This window comes from Cyprinodon tularosa, unplaced genomic scaffold (genome assembly GCF_016077235.1).
Source record: "Cyprinodon tularosa strain WSP-4 unplaced genomic scaffold, ASM1607723v1 ctg147, whole genome shotgun sequence".
NCBI lineage: Eukaryota > Metazoa > Chordata > Actinopteri > Cyprinodontiformes > Cyprinodontidae > Cyprinodon > Cyprinodon tularosa.
The window spans coordinates 922,494-937,357 of NW_024038298.1; the positions used below are offsets into that span (position 1 = coordinate 922,494).

At 38.5% G+C, this 14,864-nt stretch overlaps 1 protein-coding gene across 1 annotated transcript in view; it reads left to right on the top strand.

Moving 5' to 3' along the window:
* The window catches only part of ell (elongation factor RNA polymerase II), a 47,390-nt gene that overhangs the window by 7,987 nt on the left and 24,539 nt on the right, over positions 1-14,864 (top strand). The window contains exon 2 of the mRNA XM_038279050.1: positions 7,927-7,971. Within this exon, the coding sequence (XP_038134978.1) occupies positions 7,927-7,971 (45 nt within the window). The remainder of the gene's footprint in view (positions 1-7,926; positions 7,972-14,864) is intronic.

Sequence of the window (14,864 nt, forward strand, 5' to 3'; positions counted from 1 at the left end):
TTTGGCGTCGATCATTCGAATGCATCCTGGACACTACAGAAAATGGGCTAAAAGTGTTAAAAACCGGAATTTTCCTTTAACTGCAGAATCCCTGATAAAACAAAAACAATCAACTATGGTTAAAACAATTAGATTAATTGTGATTATTCATTTTATTTTACTTTTATAATCATCAACGAATTTAGTAATGAATTAATTGCATTATCCCAATGTTAGAGAAAAATATATAAATATTTTGCGTTAGTATGCTTTGTCCAGAACTTCTCAAAAAGCAAAGTTTTAGTTTCAACTGGTTTAATTCTGTAAAAGATATACTTTGAGGAACCTCTTCCTGTCCGAATATTAATTGATTAATTGGAAAAAAAATAAAAATAAAGCGATTAGTCCAGGAGTTGACAATTCCGGTTCCTGGGGGCCGATATCCTGCAACACACCTGAATCAAATAGCTGAGTTTCCTCCTCAGAATGCAATCAGTTCCTCCAGAGTCATCTCAATCATCTAATTATTTGATTCAGGTGTGTCGAATCAAAGCCACATCTTAAAGTTGCTGGATACCGGCCCCCAGGAACTGGAATTGCCCACCCCTGGATTAATCAATCACAAAAATAATGGTTATTTGCAGCCCTCCAATCAAACTGTTGTGACTGATCTTGTGTTGTCATGAAACTGAGTGTCTGACTTCTGTGAAAACATTTTCCTGTAAACATTAAACCTCTTTTTGTATTGCTTAACAATTGATTTTTGAAAGTAATAATATTATCTAAAGCAATCATTGCTAGATTTATTATTTTCACATCTTGTAGTCATTATACCCAAATGTACTATTAAAGAAGCATTTGTTTATTTTTTTTGTTTGAACTCTGGCATTAATTGAGTAAGATGATGGCAACTATGGCTACCCAGTATAATGTTGATAATTTTACAAAGAATAATTATTACCATGCTTACAGTAATTTTCCAAAATATTTAGTCTTAAATTGGGGTAGACTATTTTTTTCTTTCTAAAGTAGCCCTCATCTAGAGTTGAAGTTTCTTTCGCTGCTGAAACTGCAGGAGTAGTCAGGTGGAATTTCCTCATTAAACCATCATATCTGGATGGAAAACATAGTTTCATTTCTGCTAGCTTGGTAGACCTTTCTGTTTGCAGAGAATCAGGAAGAGATGAATGTCGTTTAGGAGCTTTTGTTTATATACGGCAGGTCTTATAATTGTTGCAGCATTGATCAACTTTATGGTGTATTGCAGAGCTTTAATGGTCCCCCACAAGATAATAGTGATGCATACTGGATAGGAGCCAACATGACAAAGATTTGCAAAGTGATTTGTACACAGAGAAAGAGGAAGTCCGGAGAAATGTTGTGGTTTTTATATTGCAGACAGGCTGGCACCCTACCTTGTGGTTTAAAAGCTCGCTGTTATGAGGAGCCTGATCCACCTGTACCTTCAACAGAAGCTTGGCTCATTTTAACCAGCTCTCTTTGCATGGAACAAGCCTCTGTCAGTAGTTGCCATCGTATAAAGGACATTGGGTTTTTCCATCTACAACAATATAAAAAGGAGAGTGAGGAAGAGGAAAACGAGTTGTTTCCAGTGTTAATCTTTCTTCCAGCAGGCAGAAAGGCTATCGTTTGACTGTCTGAAGGGTGGTCTGGTTTAGGTGTGGGCTACCCAGTGTTTAATATCGATGTTGCATTATTCAGCAGTTTGTTTTTCTCTCTTGAGGTAGAGCTTTTTCTTGTAAAGCTAAATGTTTTTGTTACCTTGCAAGCAAGATGAATAATTGTGAGATTTGTGAATTTACAAACTCCCGAAAATGCATCCCACCAGAAGCCAGCAGATGCATTCGCCTCGATACAGAGATGTTTTGGACCAATGAAATGCAGCGACGTGTATGACATCAGCCAGAGGCACAAAGCTGAAGAAAAACAAACATGGCTGCACCGGTTTTAGCTGCGATACCCTCTTATTTGTTTTTGAAAAAGGAGCAAAGGACGCAATTATCAACATTTTGAATAGGAAAGATGTTTGCGTGTTCGTCACGACCGGATTTGGTAAGCTGTTGACTTAACGGTTAACTCAGCTGGCTGTGAAACAAATCAAGAATGGGAAACGTCACAGCTGCTGCTACTGCTGCTGTAGTTGGCTTCATCCAATCATCTCTAATAATTGAACTGAATCTCACTTCCTTTTTGCGAACGCTTTCCACAGCAGCCTTTCCAGATGGATACTGTGTAGGATAAGAATTTAACTATACATATATAGCTGGCTTATGCCAGGTTTATTTAGGATTATTTAGGCCAGTAAGGACCTTCACTAATGCTGTACAAAGCCAATAAATAGATTTTACTTTTTGTTTTAAAATCTTAATTTTCATATTATATAATTACTAACTCAAAGACTAATCCTTACGTAAAGTTTTGATGGTGACAAGCCATCTATGCCCTGTCTGAGCTATCACAAGATCTGAGGGAAGTAATGATTGGAGATTTTGTTGCCTAACTTGAGTTGGTCTGCGGCAGCGCTATGGTTATTTAGGGAATGCTTATTTCTCAGGCTCAGCAGGTCATGGGCCAGTGCCAGAGACGGCTGTAATGACTAAGGCCAAGTGTGACTCTAAATGTCATGGTGTTCCTCTGTCCTGTGACAGGGTTACTACAAGTGATCATGTCAGTGTGGTGTCACAGCAGACTGCCTGACCTGCATCCTTTCCAAAAGATCAGTCAAGCCCTCTGTCCTTATCTGGTTTCCACAAACACAATTTGCTTTTCTTTCTTTTTTTAATAACCAATATTACAGTTTTGTCTAAATATGAGTGGAAGTGTATAGCTTGTTTATCAACTTAGAGCTATACATGTCTATAACCTTCATGCAAAGGATATATTTTCTGTAGAGATTACATAAAGAAACAGTAGGGTGAGCCTTGATGGGACCCCTTTTAAAATGGGGATGGCTTTCCTGATTTCTTTAAGACTGTGCAAGTAACTGTTTTTAAAACCTTTTTAATCCTGATGCATTATGTAATTATTTATGACAGTATTTTCAACAGAGTGACACGTTAGTGTATCATCCTACATTCCCTTTTAAGCAGGTGTAGTTACCATGTAGCTAGCATATGGATGTCTGAGTGTCTGACTGAAAGTCGTGAGAAAGAGTTTTGGTCTCCTCTGACTTGAAGATGTGCCATATAAATTTAGGCCATTCACCATTAAGTCAAGTCATAGTTTTCTCTTGGCAAATCTGCAGGATGGCTTTCTCTATTTCAACACAAAAATAGTTATAGATTTGTTTTGACTGTCTTGACTGAGGACTTTCCTTCTTATTCCCAATGATGTTTTTACCACCAATGTGTTAAATATTGGTGGTGTTAATAACATAGATACATTTGTAGTTGATGCACACCACTGTTATTGAATCACCTTAAAACAAAATGGGTCAAATTTTATATTTAGAGTTTAATCAGTTCTACCACTTGTTGAATGAAGGCAAATTATGTAGCAACATATTCTGCCGTGTTGGGCTGCCGTGTTGCCCTCACTGTTTATGTATGGCTAGCTCTCTAACTTCCTCTTTTCCTCGACACACTAACCAGCTACTTTATTAGGAACGCAAATGGTAGATGTGTTTTTTTTATTAGGCCTGGTTGTTGGCAGGTTGGCGAAGTTGAATCAGAACATCAGAATGGATACTTTAGGTACTTTGAATGTGACGTGGATGGCTGTAAGGACCAGACAGACTGGTCAAAGTATTTTAGAAATGGTTAATCTATAAAAATATCTCTCTGATGTACGTCAAACAGCCTGAAAAGGAGAGATTATTCATTGTGTTGCCATGGTTGAATAAATTCCTCTGTTTGTCAGAGAATGTAGTTTGGGTTTATATTAGAGATGCACTTAAATGCAGAAGCCGAAAGCAAAAAAATAAGCAAACCAATGCCGGAAAAAGGAACCCTGAAAGACATTAAGTCAAATATTAGAACCATATGGCTGCACAGTGACGCAGTGGGTAGCACTGCTGCCTTGCAGCAAGAAGGTTCAGGGTAGGATTCCCGGCCCAGGGTCTTTCTGCATGGAGTTTGCTTGTTCTCCTTAGGCATGCGTGGGTTCTCTCCGGGTACTCCGGCTTCCTCCCTCAGTCCAAAATCATGACTGTTAATTGGCTTCTCTAAATTGTCCTTAACTGGGAGTGTGTTGTTTGTCTCTATTTTGCCCTGCAATAGACGGGCAACCTGTCCAGTGTGTTCCCCACATCTCGCCAATAGAGAGCTGGAAATGGGCAGAAAATTTTGGGTGGCTAAAATTTTAGTGCATCCCTAGTTTATATCATTGACTATTCTGCAGGGACCATCATGCAATTATCAACCAAAATCCTTGAGAACTGTTTCCGATACCTTGTTGAATGAAATGCAATGAAAGCTGCTTGGAAGGTGAAGCTGGCTCAATGATAGTACTTTTATTGTGTGCCAAAAAAAGGAGCCAGATTTTTATTATTTTTTTTCCCCACTAGTCAAGCTGGTTATTTCTAGGCAATGTTTGCAGAGTCATTTTGCATTAGTTTCTAAACGGTTCAATTCTGTTTTAGAGAAATAAATGTTTATTTTTTCATTAAAGTACTTTTTTACCTGCTACTTAGTTTTCTGTGAAAACCTTACTTTGCAATAACATTGCTGTAGGACCTAGATATAGTAGTTGTATCAGTCAAACTGATGCTTGTATTAGCATGTTTTTAGGGATTGGGCCAGCAGCATCTCAGACCTGTTGCAGGAAAGAACAGAAATGGCTTCCTTTGATAACTGTCTACCCACTTAGATTGCCACAGTAGAGAGCTTAGGGAGGTCTGTGACAGATATGACATAAACTGACAATGAAGAAAGGGTGAAAGCATCTTAAACTGAAGGCTCCATTTGAAGCAGAAGATCAAACACACTGATGCATTCATCAGTAAGAGGCATGAAAAGCTTCAAAGGATGTCTTGCTAGTGTTGAAGAGCCAGCTCCTGTAAAAGCACCAATAACTGGGTCCAATAAAGCCAACATCTGTTACTTGGTTTTATGCCTGCAGTCATTTTAAAGGGACAGAGCAGTAGGATATAATCAGCGATGATGAATGCTCACTGAGAATTTAGGCACTGTCATTTCACCCTTATGGAGTACAAAGTGCTCTTTTCACTCCTTTAATCTTTTCACTACATCTGATCAGTGAGGCAGTGTAGCAGATACATTATTTTAACTCATATCTGTAGTTAGACTTCTCTACTCCTTTGCATATTTCCAATTAAAACTCAAACAATTCTTGAATATATTAAAATTGTCTATTTTTATTGTGTTTTTGGCTAATTTTTCTGTTTGAGCTCCATCAAGACAGTCTTTCTTAAAGTGGCAGGCCTTCATCTTCTAATTAAACGGTAACCTGCTCTAGCCTGTTTGGGCTGTTAAAGTCGACCAGAATTCGTTCCCGAATTCACATAGTTTCTTCTTTTCTTAACTGTTATTGATGTAGTTGATGCAGTTTTTTGTCTTTGTTGAATGCTAACTGCTTTTCAAACAAAGCAAAAATGGGGAAATGTGCTGTCTAAGATCAAATATTAACGGTATAGAGAAAAGTGGGGTTATTGGTTACTGTGCAGCTAGCTTGTCAGCAAAGACGGCCCATGTGAAGATCATGCCCATTCTGTTGCTGGCTGAGTGTGGGAGCTTCAATCGGCGGTCTGGACCCAGTCGCTGTCCCTAAGGTTAGCCCTGTTGAACATTCTGGGCTCAGGTCCCAGAGAATAGTGGCATGTCAGCAGCCCACTGAAATGAACAGGCTGAGGGTAGCACTATGTTAGCAGGCTTACCATTTTTGGGGGTGGGGGCTGTTGGGCTTGGATTGCTAAAAGCTGCACAGTTTTAAAGTTGTATAAATTTACTGTTTCTCTTAATGTGCACCTTTCAATCTGGAAATGAATCATTCTCTTGCTGTACAGTTGTTTAACTTGTTCAATTCTTTTGTCCTGTTATATTTAGTTATTCCCAAATATGGATATAACTGTGTCTGGGTCTATTTATTTATTTTTATTACATCATTTAATTAATCTATGACATGTCTACATGTATTCAATAACATCTTTTAGGTTTCAAAAGTTTTAGTTAAGTTTTAATTAAAGCATTAAAAAAGAACATCACACAAATGACTAATGGGTTGAAAACCAATGAAAGGGTTAAAAAAACGTACAGTAAGTTGTGTGTTTTAATCAGTCAGGGTGACAACTGAAAACGTTAAGCTTTTACGATGAAGTTAAGAAATGGTAATGGTAACTGAACAGGATATTGCAGCATCTAGAGAAACCAAAATAACTGGTGAAAGGCAAAAGATTTGTGGGTCATTCTAAAGGATTAACAAATATTGTTTTTCTTATTTTGGCACCCTTTTAAAAGTATGTTTAAAATAATAAAAACACGCATTAAAATATTTAGCAGATTTGTTTCTAAAAGCCTTTTCATATTCACTCCTGAGAATCTGCAACCCAGTCCCAAGAAACCGGAAAAGCATGTTGCCATTCATATAGCAACATGCTCTACTTTATTCTCATGCTTGTAGGCCAAACAATTAAACTCAAATTCTGATCCACTGCACACCAGTGTTTACATATTATTAAGATGAATAAAAAGAAAAGAGAGAGATGTTATACAGTTTGTTTAGGTTTATTGAAAAACTTAAAAAGCAAAAATTTAAACGTGGTCTTTAAGGCATTATGTCCATGTTTGCACACAGCAGAGCAATAAAAACATAAATTCTTAAAATAAAAGAAAAATGTCTACATCATGTTTCTTATCCTGCTAATCATTTCACCCTGTTGACTACAAATTATATAGTAATGACCTGTATCAAAGAAATACTCATAAACACTCAAACTTTAATTCACCTAAATTCAGTTTCATTATATAGTGCCAATTCACAACACTTGCTATCTCAATGCACTTTACAGAGACAAATCAAATCATTCAGTCAGATTGGTTAAAGTTTTTTTTTTTTTTCCTAATCAAAGCAGGCTGATTGCATCGAGTCATTGACAGTGCAGGACATAATCTACCTGGCTGAGTACATGATGACAGATGTTCCTGGCATTTGGGATTTTGTGTATGACTCTACAGCCATCCCTCTTACCAAGCATACATGCATGCAGCAAAGGTGGGCCAGGGAAAAATAAACTCCCTTTTTAACTGGAAAAACTTCCAGTAGAACCAGACTTGGGTTTCAGTGAGAGGGAAGCAAACATACTAAAGGAAAAGTAGAAGCACTGATTCAAAAATACTTTCTATTTTAGAAAAGGTAATTGTAAAGGTGCTCTATGGTCACTCTGTCTAGGATAGAAAGAGTTAAGCAGACAAACTGAGCCAGTTTTATTGCCAAAGGGATGAAAGCAAGCACCTACAGTTGGTCACAGTTAAAGCTGAGCCTATATGACTAGAAGATCAATAGGACTCAGCACTGAAAACGAGGTCATCACAAAGGACCTTAAACAAAGGTGTTGCTGGGAGCAGCCCAGCTGATTATCTCCGCGATGGAGTAAAAGCCAAACAAGACCAGACCTGATGAAGCTACTATAAGAAAAAAGGAGAACAAAAGTCATGGATTGAACTAACAAATACTGCAGAACTGGAGAAGAGAGTGAGAACTGGAATGAAGAAAAGTTGTCCCTCTGTCCTCCAGCAGCCTAAGCCTTTAGAAGTATAACTAAAGAGATGGCTCGCTACCAGCTGTATTAGAAAGGAAAGTGATGAGCCTAACCTTATTTCAAGTTATTTGAATGTGGTTGAGAGATAATTTAAGGAGCTGCTTTGTTATTTTTTTTTATCATTTCCAAATGTATAATCATTTGATTCAAGAATTTAAACATTTTGTTTTACATTTAAACGTTTCCTAATTTCTGTCTTTTTTTAATTGCAGGTCCTGTCATTACAGCCATTGATACGATTTAATGGAAACCAAGGGGTAAGTACATGTCTCTATCTCTGCATAGCCATTCATGAATGCTATGGTGAATTTTGACTTTTTCTCATTCACCTTGGATCCATTATAAATAGCAGGTTAACTTTTATTCATTCTAATGTTTTGCCTCCATGGTGAACATCTTCATTTTGAGGCTTAAAATTTCACTGCTGTAAAATCGTGTCCACCCACTCCCCCACAGACCAACAACAGCTAGCTGTTCTAAAGTTATTGCTCTAATCATTACCGTTGGCTCCTTTGGTTGTGTGTATTGCCTGCTTTTTAATCCTCTTCTCAGCCTTTTCCCATCCTTTCCTTTGCTTTAGGGGACTTTATGGTCAAGCTGTGTGGGTGGAGGGGCTTATAATACATGTATATAATATTGCAGTGCAATTAACATCAATCAGAAATATAGTTTAGATATTTCATCTGTAGTTTCGTTGCATATTGTCATGTATATGATCTTCCCAGCCACTGAACCAGGTAAGTCCAATCTGCACAGGTCAATTCACTCGGCAGATTGGACTCACCTGGTTCAGTGGCTGGGCAGAACAAACCCATACATAGAGATGGCTTGTTGGCTCCAGATCCCCCGTCTCTGTTCATTTGTCTTAAGAGTATGTTGCATGGAAATGCAATGTGTTTTAGTACTGAAAGAAATATGAAAAGCTTTGAATTCTTCACACAGAGAAGAACCATGAAGAAACCACATTAAACTGATTGAAAAGGACAAGTATATTCTAATTATTAACCCTGCAGCAAAGATTATGTTCACCAATGTTTGCTTGCTTTGCCTCTTCTGCATTGAAAGCAAGTCAGTGAAGAGACGAGGCTGCCTGACAGACGAGTGATAATGCATTTGATGCATAAAGATATAGGTTTATATGATAGCATATTAACACTTAATAAATTGCTGCAGAAACAAATAAGTGTTTTAAGAAGACCAACTAGATATTTAAGCACATATTTAAGGGAAATGTATTTAACAAAAAAAAAGAAGCAAATAGTTTGTGTAACTGTGCTCCGTTTTATGTACCTTGTCTTTTTATTTGCTTTCCCTTTCTGGGAAAGGTTCGGGTTGGTTTGACATGCATGAGGCTGGTAGAGTTGGTGTTTTCTTTTCTCTGTAAATACTGCCTAGCCATTGCATCCAAACTACTTTAATTGCAGGCTGATGGATTGTTGCTTGGATTTCTACAACTGCAGAAACTTCTAACATGTCCATGCACGATGGTGATGTATAAAAAGATGAATCCCACCCTGCTACATTTTTATATCTGGTATCAACTTCGTCTAATCCTCGCTTGGTCTTTCATTAGCAGAGCTCTGGTAACATTTTGAGATATAAATAAACAAAGATGGCCACCTACTGGGAATAATTGAAATATTTGTAATCCTTCTCCATGGGGATTTCTGGCTTTTTTTTTTTATATATCTCTATACTCATGTCTCTATATTGAAGCATGAATTGGGGAAGACAAAAACTACAAGACTGAGAAAAAAGGTCCATAGAATTGGTTCAGTATTTGGTTTTTAAACCACAACTAAAGGCATCCACTATTTGTTTTATCAATTTAAAAACGTAAAAAATATAAGATGCATACAGAGAAGAAAGGGTGTTTATTGTAAAGGGTGAACCTTTTTAAAGTTGTAGGGAAGTCATATTTAAGTGTCAAATAATTTTGGCTTAAACATGTATATAAATGTAATCTTTATCAGACTATATTGTCCAAAAATATAAATATAAAACTTTTTTTTTTCTTGGTTATTTAATGCAGGTCAGTTAATTATACATCATCTTGTACACCTAAATTGGGCCAATCATATATTAACAGGCATCTGTCAATAACATTTTTTTGGTCATAGTATCTTGATTCATATGTCGCAGCTAATATACGCAATGGTTGAAATAAGGAATAAGAATCATTATTTACACTACCGCTGGGTTACAGCCCAGTGTTCACGGGGATGGACGTCTGCATCTTCGGCAGGCATAGAGCTAACAGAACTGGCAGCGTTGCGAGGCAAGGGCTCAAACATGTACGGCTGTAAGCCTTCTACACCAAACAAAGCTTCTGCCGCCCTGGCGTCCTCTTCCGCAACAACTTCCTCCCTACTTTCCTCCTCTAAATAAAAAAACGTATGACGAAGGAGACTCATCCACGACCTCTGACAGAAAACTCTCCTCCTCTTGCATGTTTCCGCTGTCCATAGCGTTCCTTGACAGTTTCGTTTCTAAGTCACCAATTTGGTACTACTTGGTCCCAATGGAATTTCCCATTGGGAACCTACTAGCACTAAGTTGCTAACTGGTTAGCAAGATGCTTCCGAGACATGGGCCACAACGAAAAAAGCTTGCAAACCTTCCGTCACAACAATCCCACCCGCTTGATAATCGTCCAATCATATCCACTTTATTCACTTGTGTAAAGTCAGGCACCACTCTGAAGAATTCAGAAATGCAACCGTAAGGAACAGCTGCTTCCTTACGACTTTAAAATGACAAAAGAAAATAATTACCAGGATCCATCACCTGCGATCAGTTAGAGCCTCAAACACAAGTGACGTCTAGATCATTCCCTACAGAGATTCATCAAGCCTCAAGTGGTCCGTTTATTTTCAGCTGCAGTGCAACTTTAGGTCAGCAGGGCTTGTTATGCTATGTCATTACGTATGATCCGCCAGCTACTGACTTTTATCCATTTGTTTCTATTGTCTTGCTCATCTATACTATACGGTTTATAACCCTTGTTGTAATTCTTTACAGCCCTAGGTCTGAGCGCGGAAAATGCTCAGCCTGTAAATTTTGGCGCCTCATTGGTTTGCTATGGTGTATGTTTTTTTTTTTTTTTGTGCCACCTATCTAAGTGCACATCTACCAGTCTGAGCATGCAGTGAAACGGGGGTGCAGCGCTTACCCTCACACTCGTCCACTGGCGTGCGGTCAAATCTGACAAACTCAGGCTCTCCCAGTTGTGCTCTCGCTCCGCTCCTTTTCCGCAGGCGTACAGCATAACTACCTAGTTAAAGCTCTTCCAGCTCGGTGGCACAAAAAACATCTCCTGTTAAGCACTGTTAAACAGCTGTTAAAACAATTTTCACCAGTAGTGAAAATCCACCTTAAGTGAGAGGAAAATGTTTTGTGTTTTTTCAAAATAGAGAAAGCTATTTAGAATTTTTCGGTTCCCATCCTTTTCCCTTAGAGGTAGATTCAGGAAACTAGAAATTATAAAAGAGAAAAAACACGCTTGGCAATTTGTGCAATTTTTTGCTGAAAGCCCTAAAAAGAAAAGGCAGCAACGTATTTGGACAAAGACATGGCTGAGCAAATGTTGCTACTACGGTCTGTCAATTTTACAGAAAGAACTACATTTCAGCTGCACCCCCGCCATGCTTCTGTGTTTTCATCTTAGGGGAAGAAGAAGAGTCCTTGTTTGTGCACTGAGCAATTTGCTCACGATGGACGACTGAAAATAACACGTTTGATTTTCTCCCGACCTCACGATTCAAGATCGGGAGGTGGTCGTGAGATGCTGATCGCCCCTCGTTACCCCCTGTACACTACACGACGCACGATCAGGCTGAAAGTCGGGCCGGTAGGAAAATTCTTGCACGACTTCAAAGTGCCCGAAAAGATTGCACAGTGTAACCCTGGCTTTGAACACAGCAAAGCGTCTCAGAAAGAACAGTGTCTGTTGTTAATGAAATAGGATATGGAGAATATATATATATATATATATATATATATATATATATATATATATTTACACACACACACAATAAAGAAAAATGTTAAAGCTACAGTGTGTAATTTTCAGCGACATCTAACGTCCAGACTGCAGACCGCAGCAACATGAACATCTCCCCCCCACCGCTTCTCCCCCCCAACAGTACGGCGAGCGTTACGGGACAAAATGTCTTCCACGACGTCGGAATCACCTACCTTCTCAAGTGATGAGGTTTGTTTACATAGATAATTTTACAGATAGTATTTCATTAGTCTGTGTAGGGTATAGATTTCATGTAGACTTTAGATAATAAATATACCCGTTATTTTTTCTACGTCGTTGTGACGTTTTGGTGAGCTGCTTTGCATGGTGATATAAACAGACGAAGGAATTGTAGTCATTAGTTTAACAGCGAGATTGTGTTCGCTAGAAGAATATATATTCCCTGTTTACAGAGTCCAAGTCTTGTTTGTGGCACGGGGGTTACAAGGCGAGAAAGAGGGAGAGGAAGAGGGCGAGGGCGTGCAGCTAGGGCCAGGCGAGAGAGGGGTGCCAGCGGGGTGACTAGAGCAGAGGAGGAAAGGCTTGAAGATCTCCAAAGGAGCCGGAGAGAAGTAACCGAGGTATATATCCAGAAAATTATTTTACAGAAAATTACTGAATCATTACCTGTGAAACGTCAGGGACGTTGCTGAATAAGTATACTGGAGAGTAACAGCATCATCACGCAGCATGTTATTGTTTTAGACAGGTCTGAGCATCCTGTACTCCAAAAACTGCAGTGATATTAGACAATTGTGTGTGTAGGATTAATTACCTGTCCAAGAGAAAACTGGCAACTTGAGCGTCACTTTGAAAACCTTTTTCCTCCATCAGTGACTTCCATCGTGGAAATGCCGTGCCAATGTTGATCCGTGTTTTTTGCCGTTTCTTGTCACGCTTGAGTTTATTCTCGTCGTGTTTCCGCTTCTTAGATGACGGGGGTTCGGTGTCCGCCGCTTTTCGTTGTGATACAGAGTAGGCATGATCCTCCATTCGTCTGATGTTTGGCCACACAGTGCCAAACAGTTTGCCAAGTCACTCACGCCTGCCGCCTTGTTCACCTTTGTTGTTACTGAAGCGCCGTATACCTGCTTCTTCTTCTTCTTTGGTTTCAGGCAGACTAAACGCTTCTCAGGCATAATACTGCCATCTACTGTTCAGTACCATCTCAGTTCATCTCTCTCAACTTGCCGTAGTTATTTTCGAGCGTAATGGGAGATCTCGCAATCGCTAGTTTATTGCCTCTGCACTTGCCGTAGAGCAAAGATGTCAGCCTCCATGGCTGCGCGACCCGCTCCTATGTAATTATAAATAACGAATTCTAAGGCAACGCAAATATTATGGTTAAAAGGCTGAGCTCAAAGGTGATGATAAATAACATAGTTATGTATAATATATTACATTTCTGACTTTATATTCCTGTAAAAATTACACACTGTAGCTTTAAAGTGAAAATAAAATCAAAAAAGTACAACTATTTTTGTAGAAACAAACAAATTCAGAATAATTACTATCTGTGCTTCTAAAGACTTTGAAATGCAAAAAAAGTAATGAGCAGATTAGAGACTGCAACAATCACACAGTTGTAAACACTTATCGGGTCTGGGAGCAGCCAGGATTATAAAGTCTAACTGCAGCTGGGAGGAAGGATCTGAGAGGAAGGGATTTAAATTCCACTTGAGGAAAATTTTGGATGCAAACTGTGCTCTTCACTGTTAACCAAATCCGCAGGATGGGTTATTTCTATTTTGTTTTTTTTTTTTTGTTTTTTTTTTTTTTTTTTTTTTTGCAATTTATGCAAGCACTTTGACAGAAAAACATTACTCAGGAGGGCATTGAAAGAAACCATCTGCCTTCATTGTAAAGATCAGAGAAAAGATGCTTGGGGGGGGGGGGGGGGGGGGGGGGGGGTCTTTCTGTGCTACTCCTTGTAATTTGTTGGCCCTTTTCCATGAGTACAAGTTCTCTGTTTGGATTCTTGCAGTATACAGTATAATGCAATAGTTAACAGTTATATTCAGATGCAAACTTTATTTCTCGTTTATATATAGTTTCTGGTTAGTTTTTTCTCTTATGAAATTATTAAAAATATTTCTTATTTGCACTGTTAAGCTTTGTAGGAAGCTCATCATTAGTTAGCTTTTAGCAGCACCCGCCTCCTTTAGTGGCATCTTTGGCACATTCATTTCTGTTGTTTTTTTCATTACAACATGGTGTTGCCGAGCTAATTTATCCTCTGATCATTCATGCAGAAAGAAGATTTTTAGTGATGCTGTAAGCTTGTTGAAGCAGATATTTGTTGCTAGCAGTTCAGAATGCTGGAAAGAAGTGAGAAAGTGACTAAATGGTAGAACAGATGGTCTTGCTGTCACCAGATCCCACTTTTCATTCAGTCAGATTCATTCTACTGATCCATCTCTCTCTCTTTCTCTCTCTGAGCTCTGGCAAAGCTTTCAAATTTTTACTTTCAATTGAAAAGAAAACAAGATATAGAAATAAATTTAAAGTTTTGCTTTTAAAACCTTACGCACATTAATGACAACGATAAAGCATCCGTCAAAACTAACCATACTTAAAATAAGATTTATAGGTTAATGAAATGGGATCTATTCAAATATCTATAGATATTTTTCAGTTATTGTAAGATCTATTTTGTAATGATCTTTACAACATAAACGCACAAGGGAAGTACTTGATTTAAAAACAAATATGTTTGTGCGCTATATAAGCACAGGCTATTTACTGAGATTAGAGGGGGATTTTAATGAAAAGATGACATTTGGTTATTTAATCTGATTAAAATCTATTATATTTTTTAGATCACTGTTATGTTACATTCACACCAAAAGCAGCAAAGGCAGCAGGAGCTGCTAGTTTACATCCAAAGTCAATGGTTGACGCAGGTCAAGGTGCAGCAAAACGTCCCGCAGCGCGTCTTGAGCAGCAGGAGCAGCGCGTCGGGAGTGTTTAAGCATCTGATGCGCGCACTGCAAACGCAACTGCTGCTCGAGTTGGAAAAATGTAACTTTTGCTGGTCGACGCACCACATCAACCAATCACAGAAGCTGATCTGGGAGCTGGCAGAGAGACAGACAGATCGCTGATGATGCAGATCGTTATGATCAC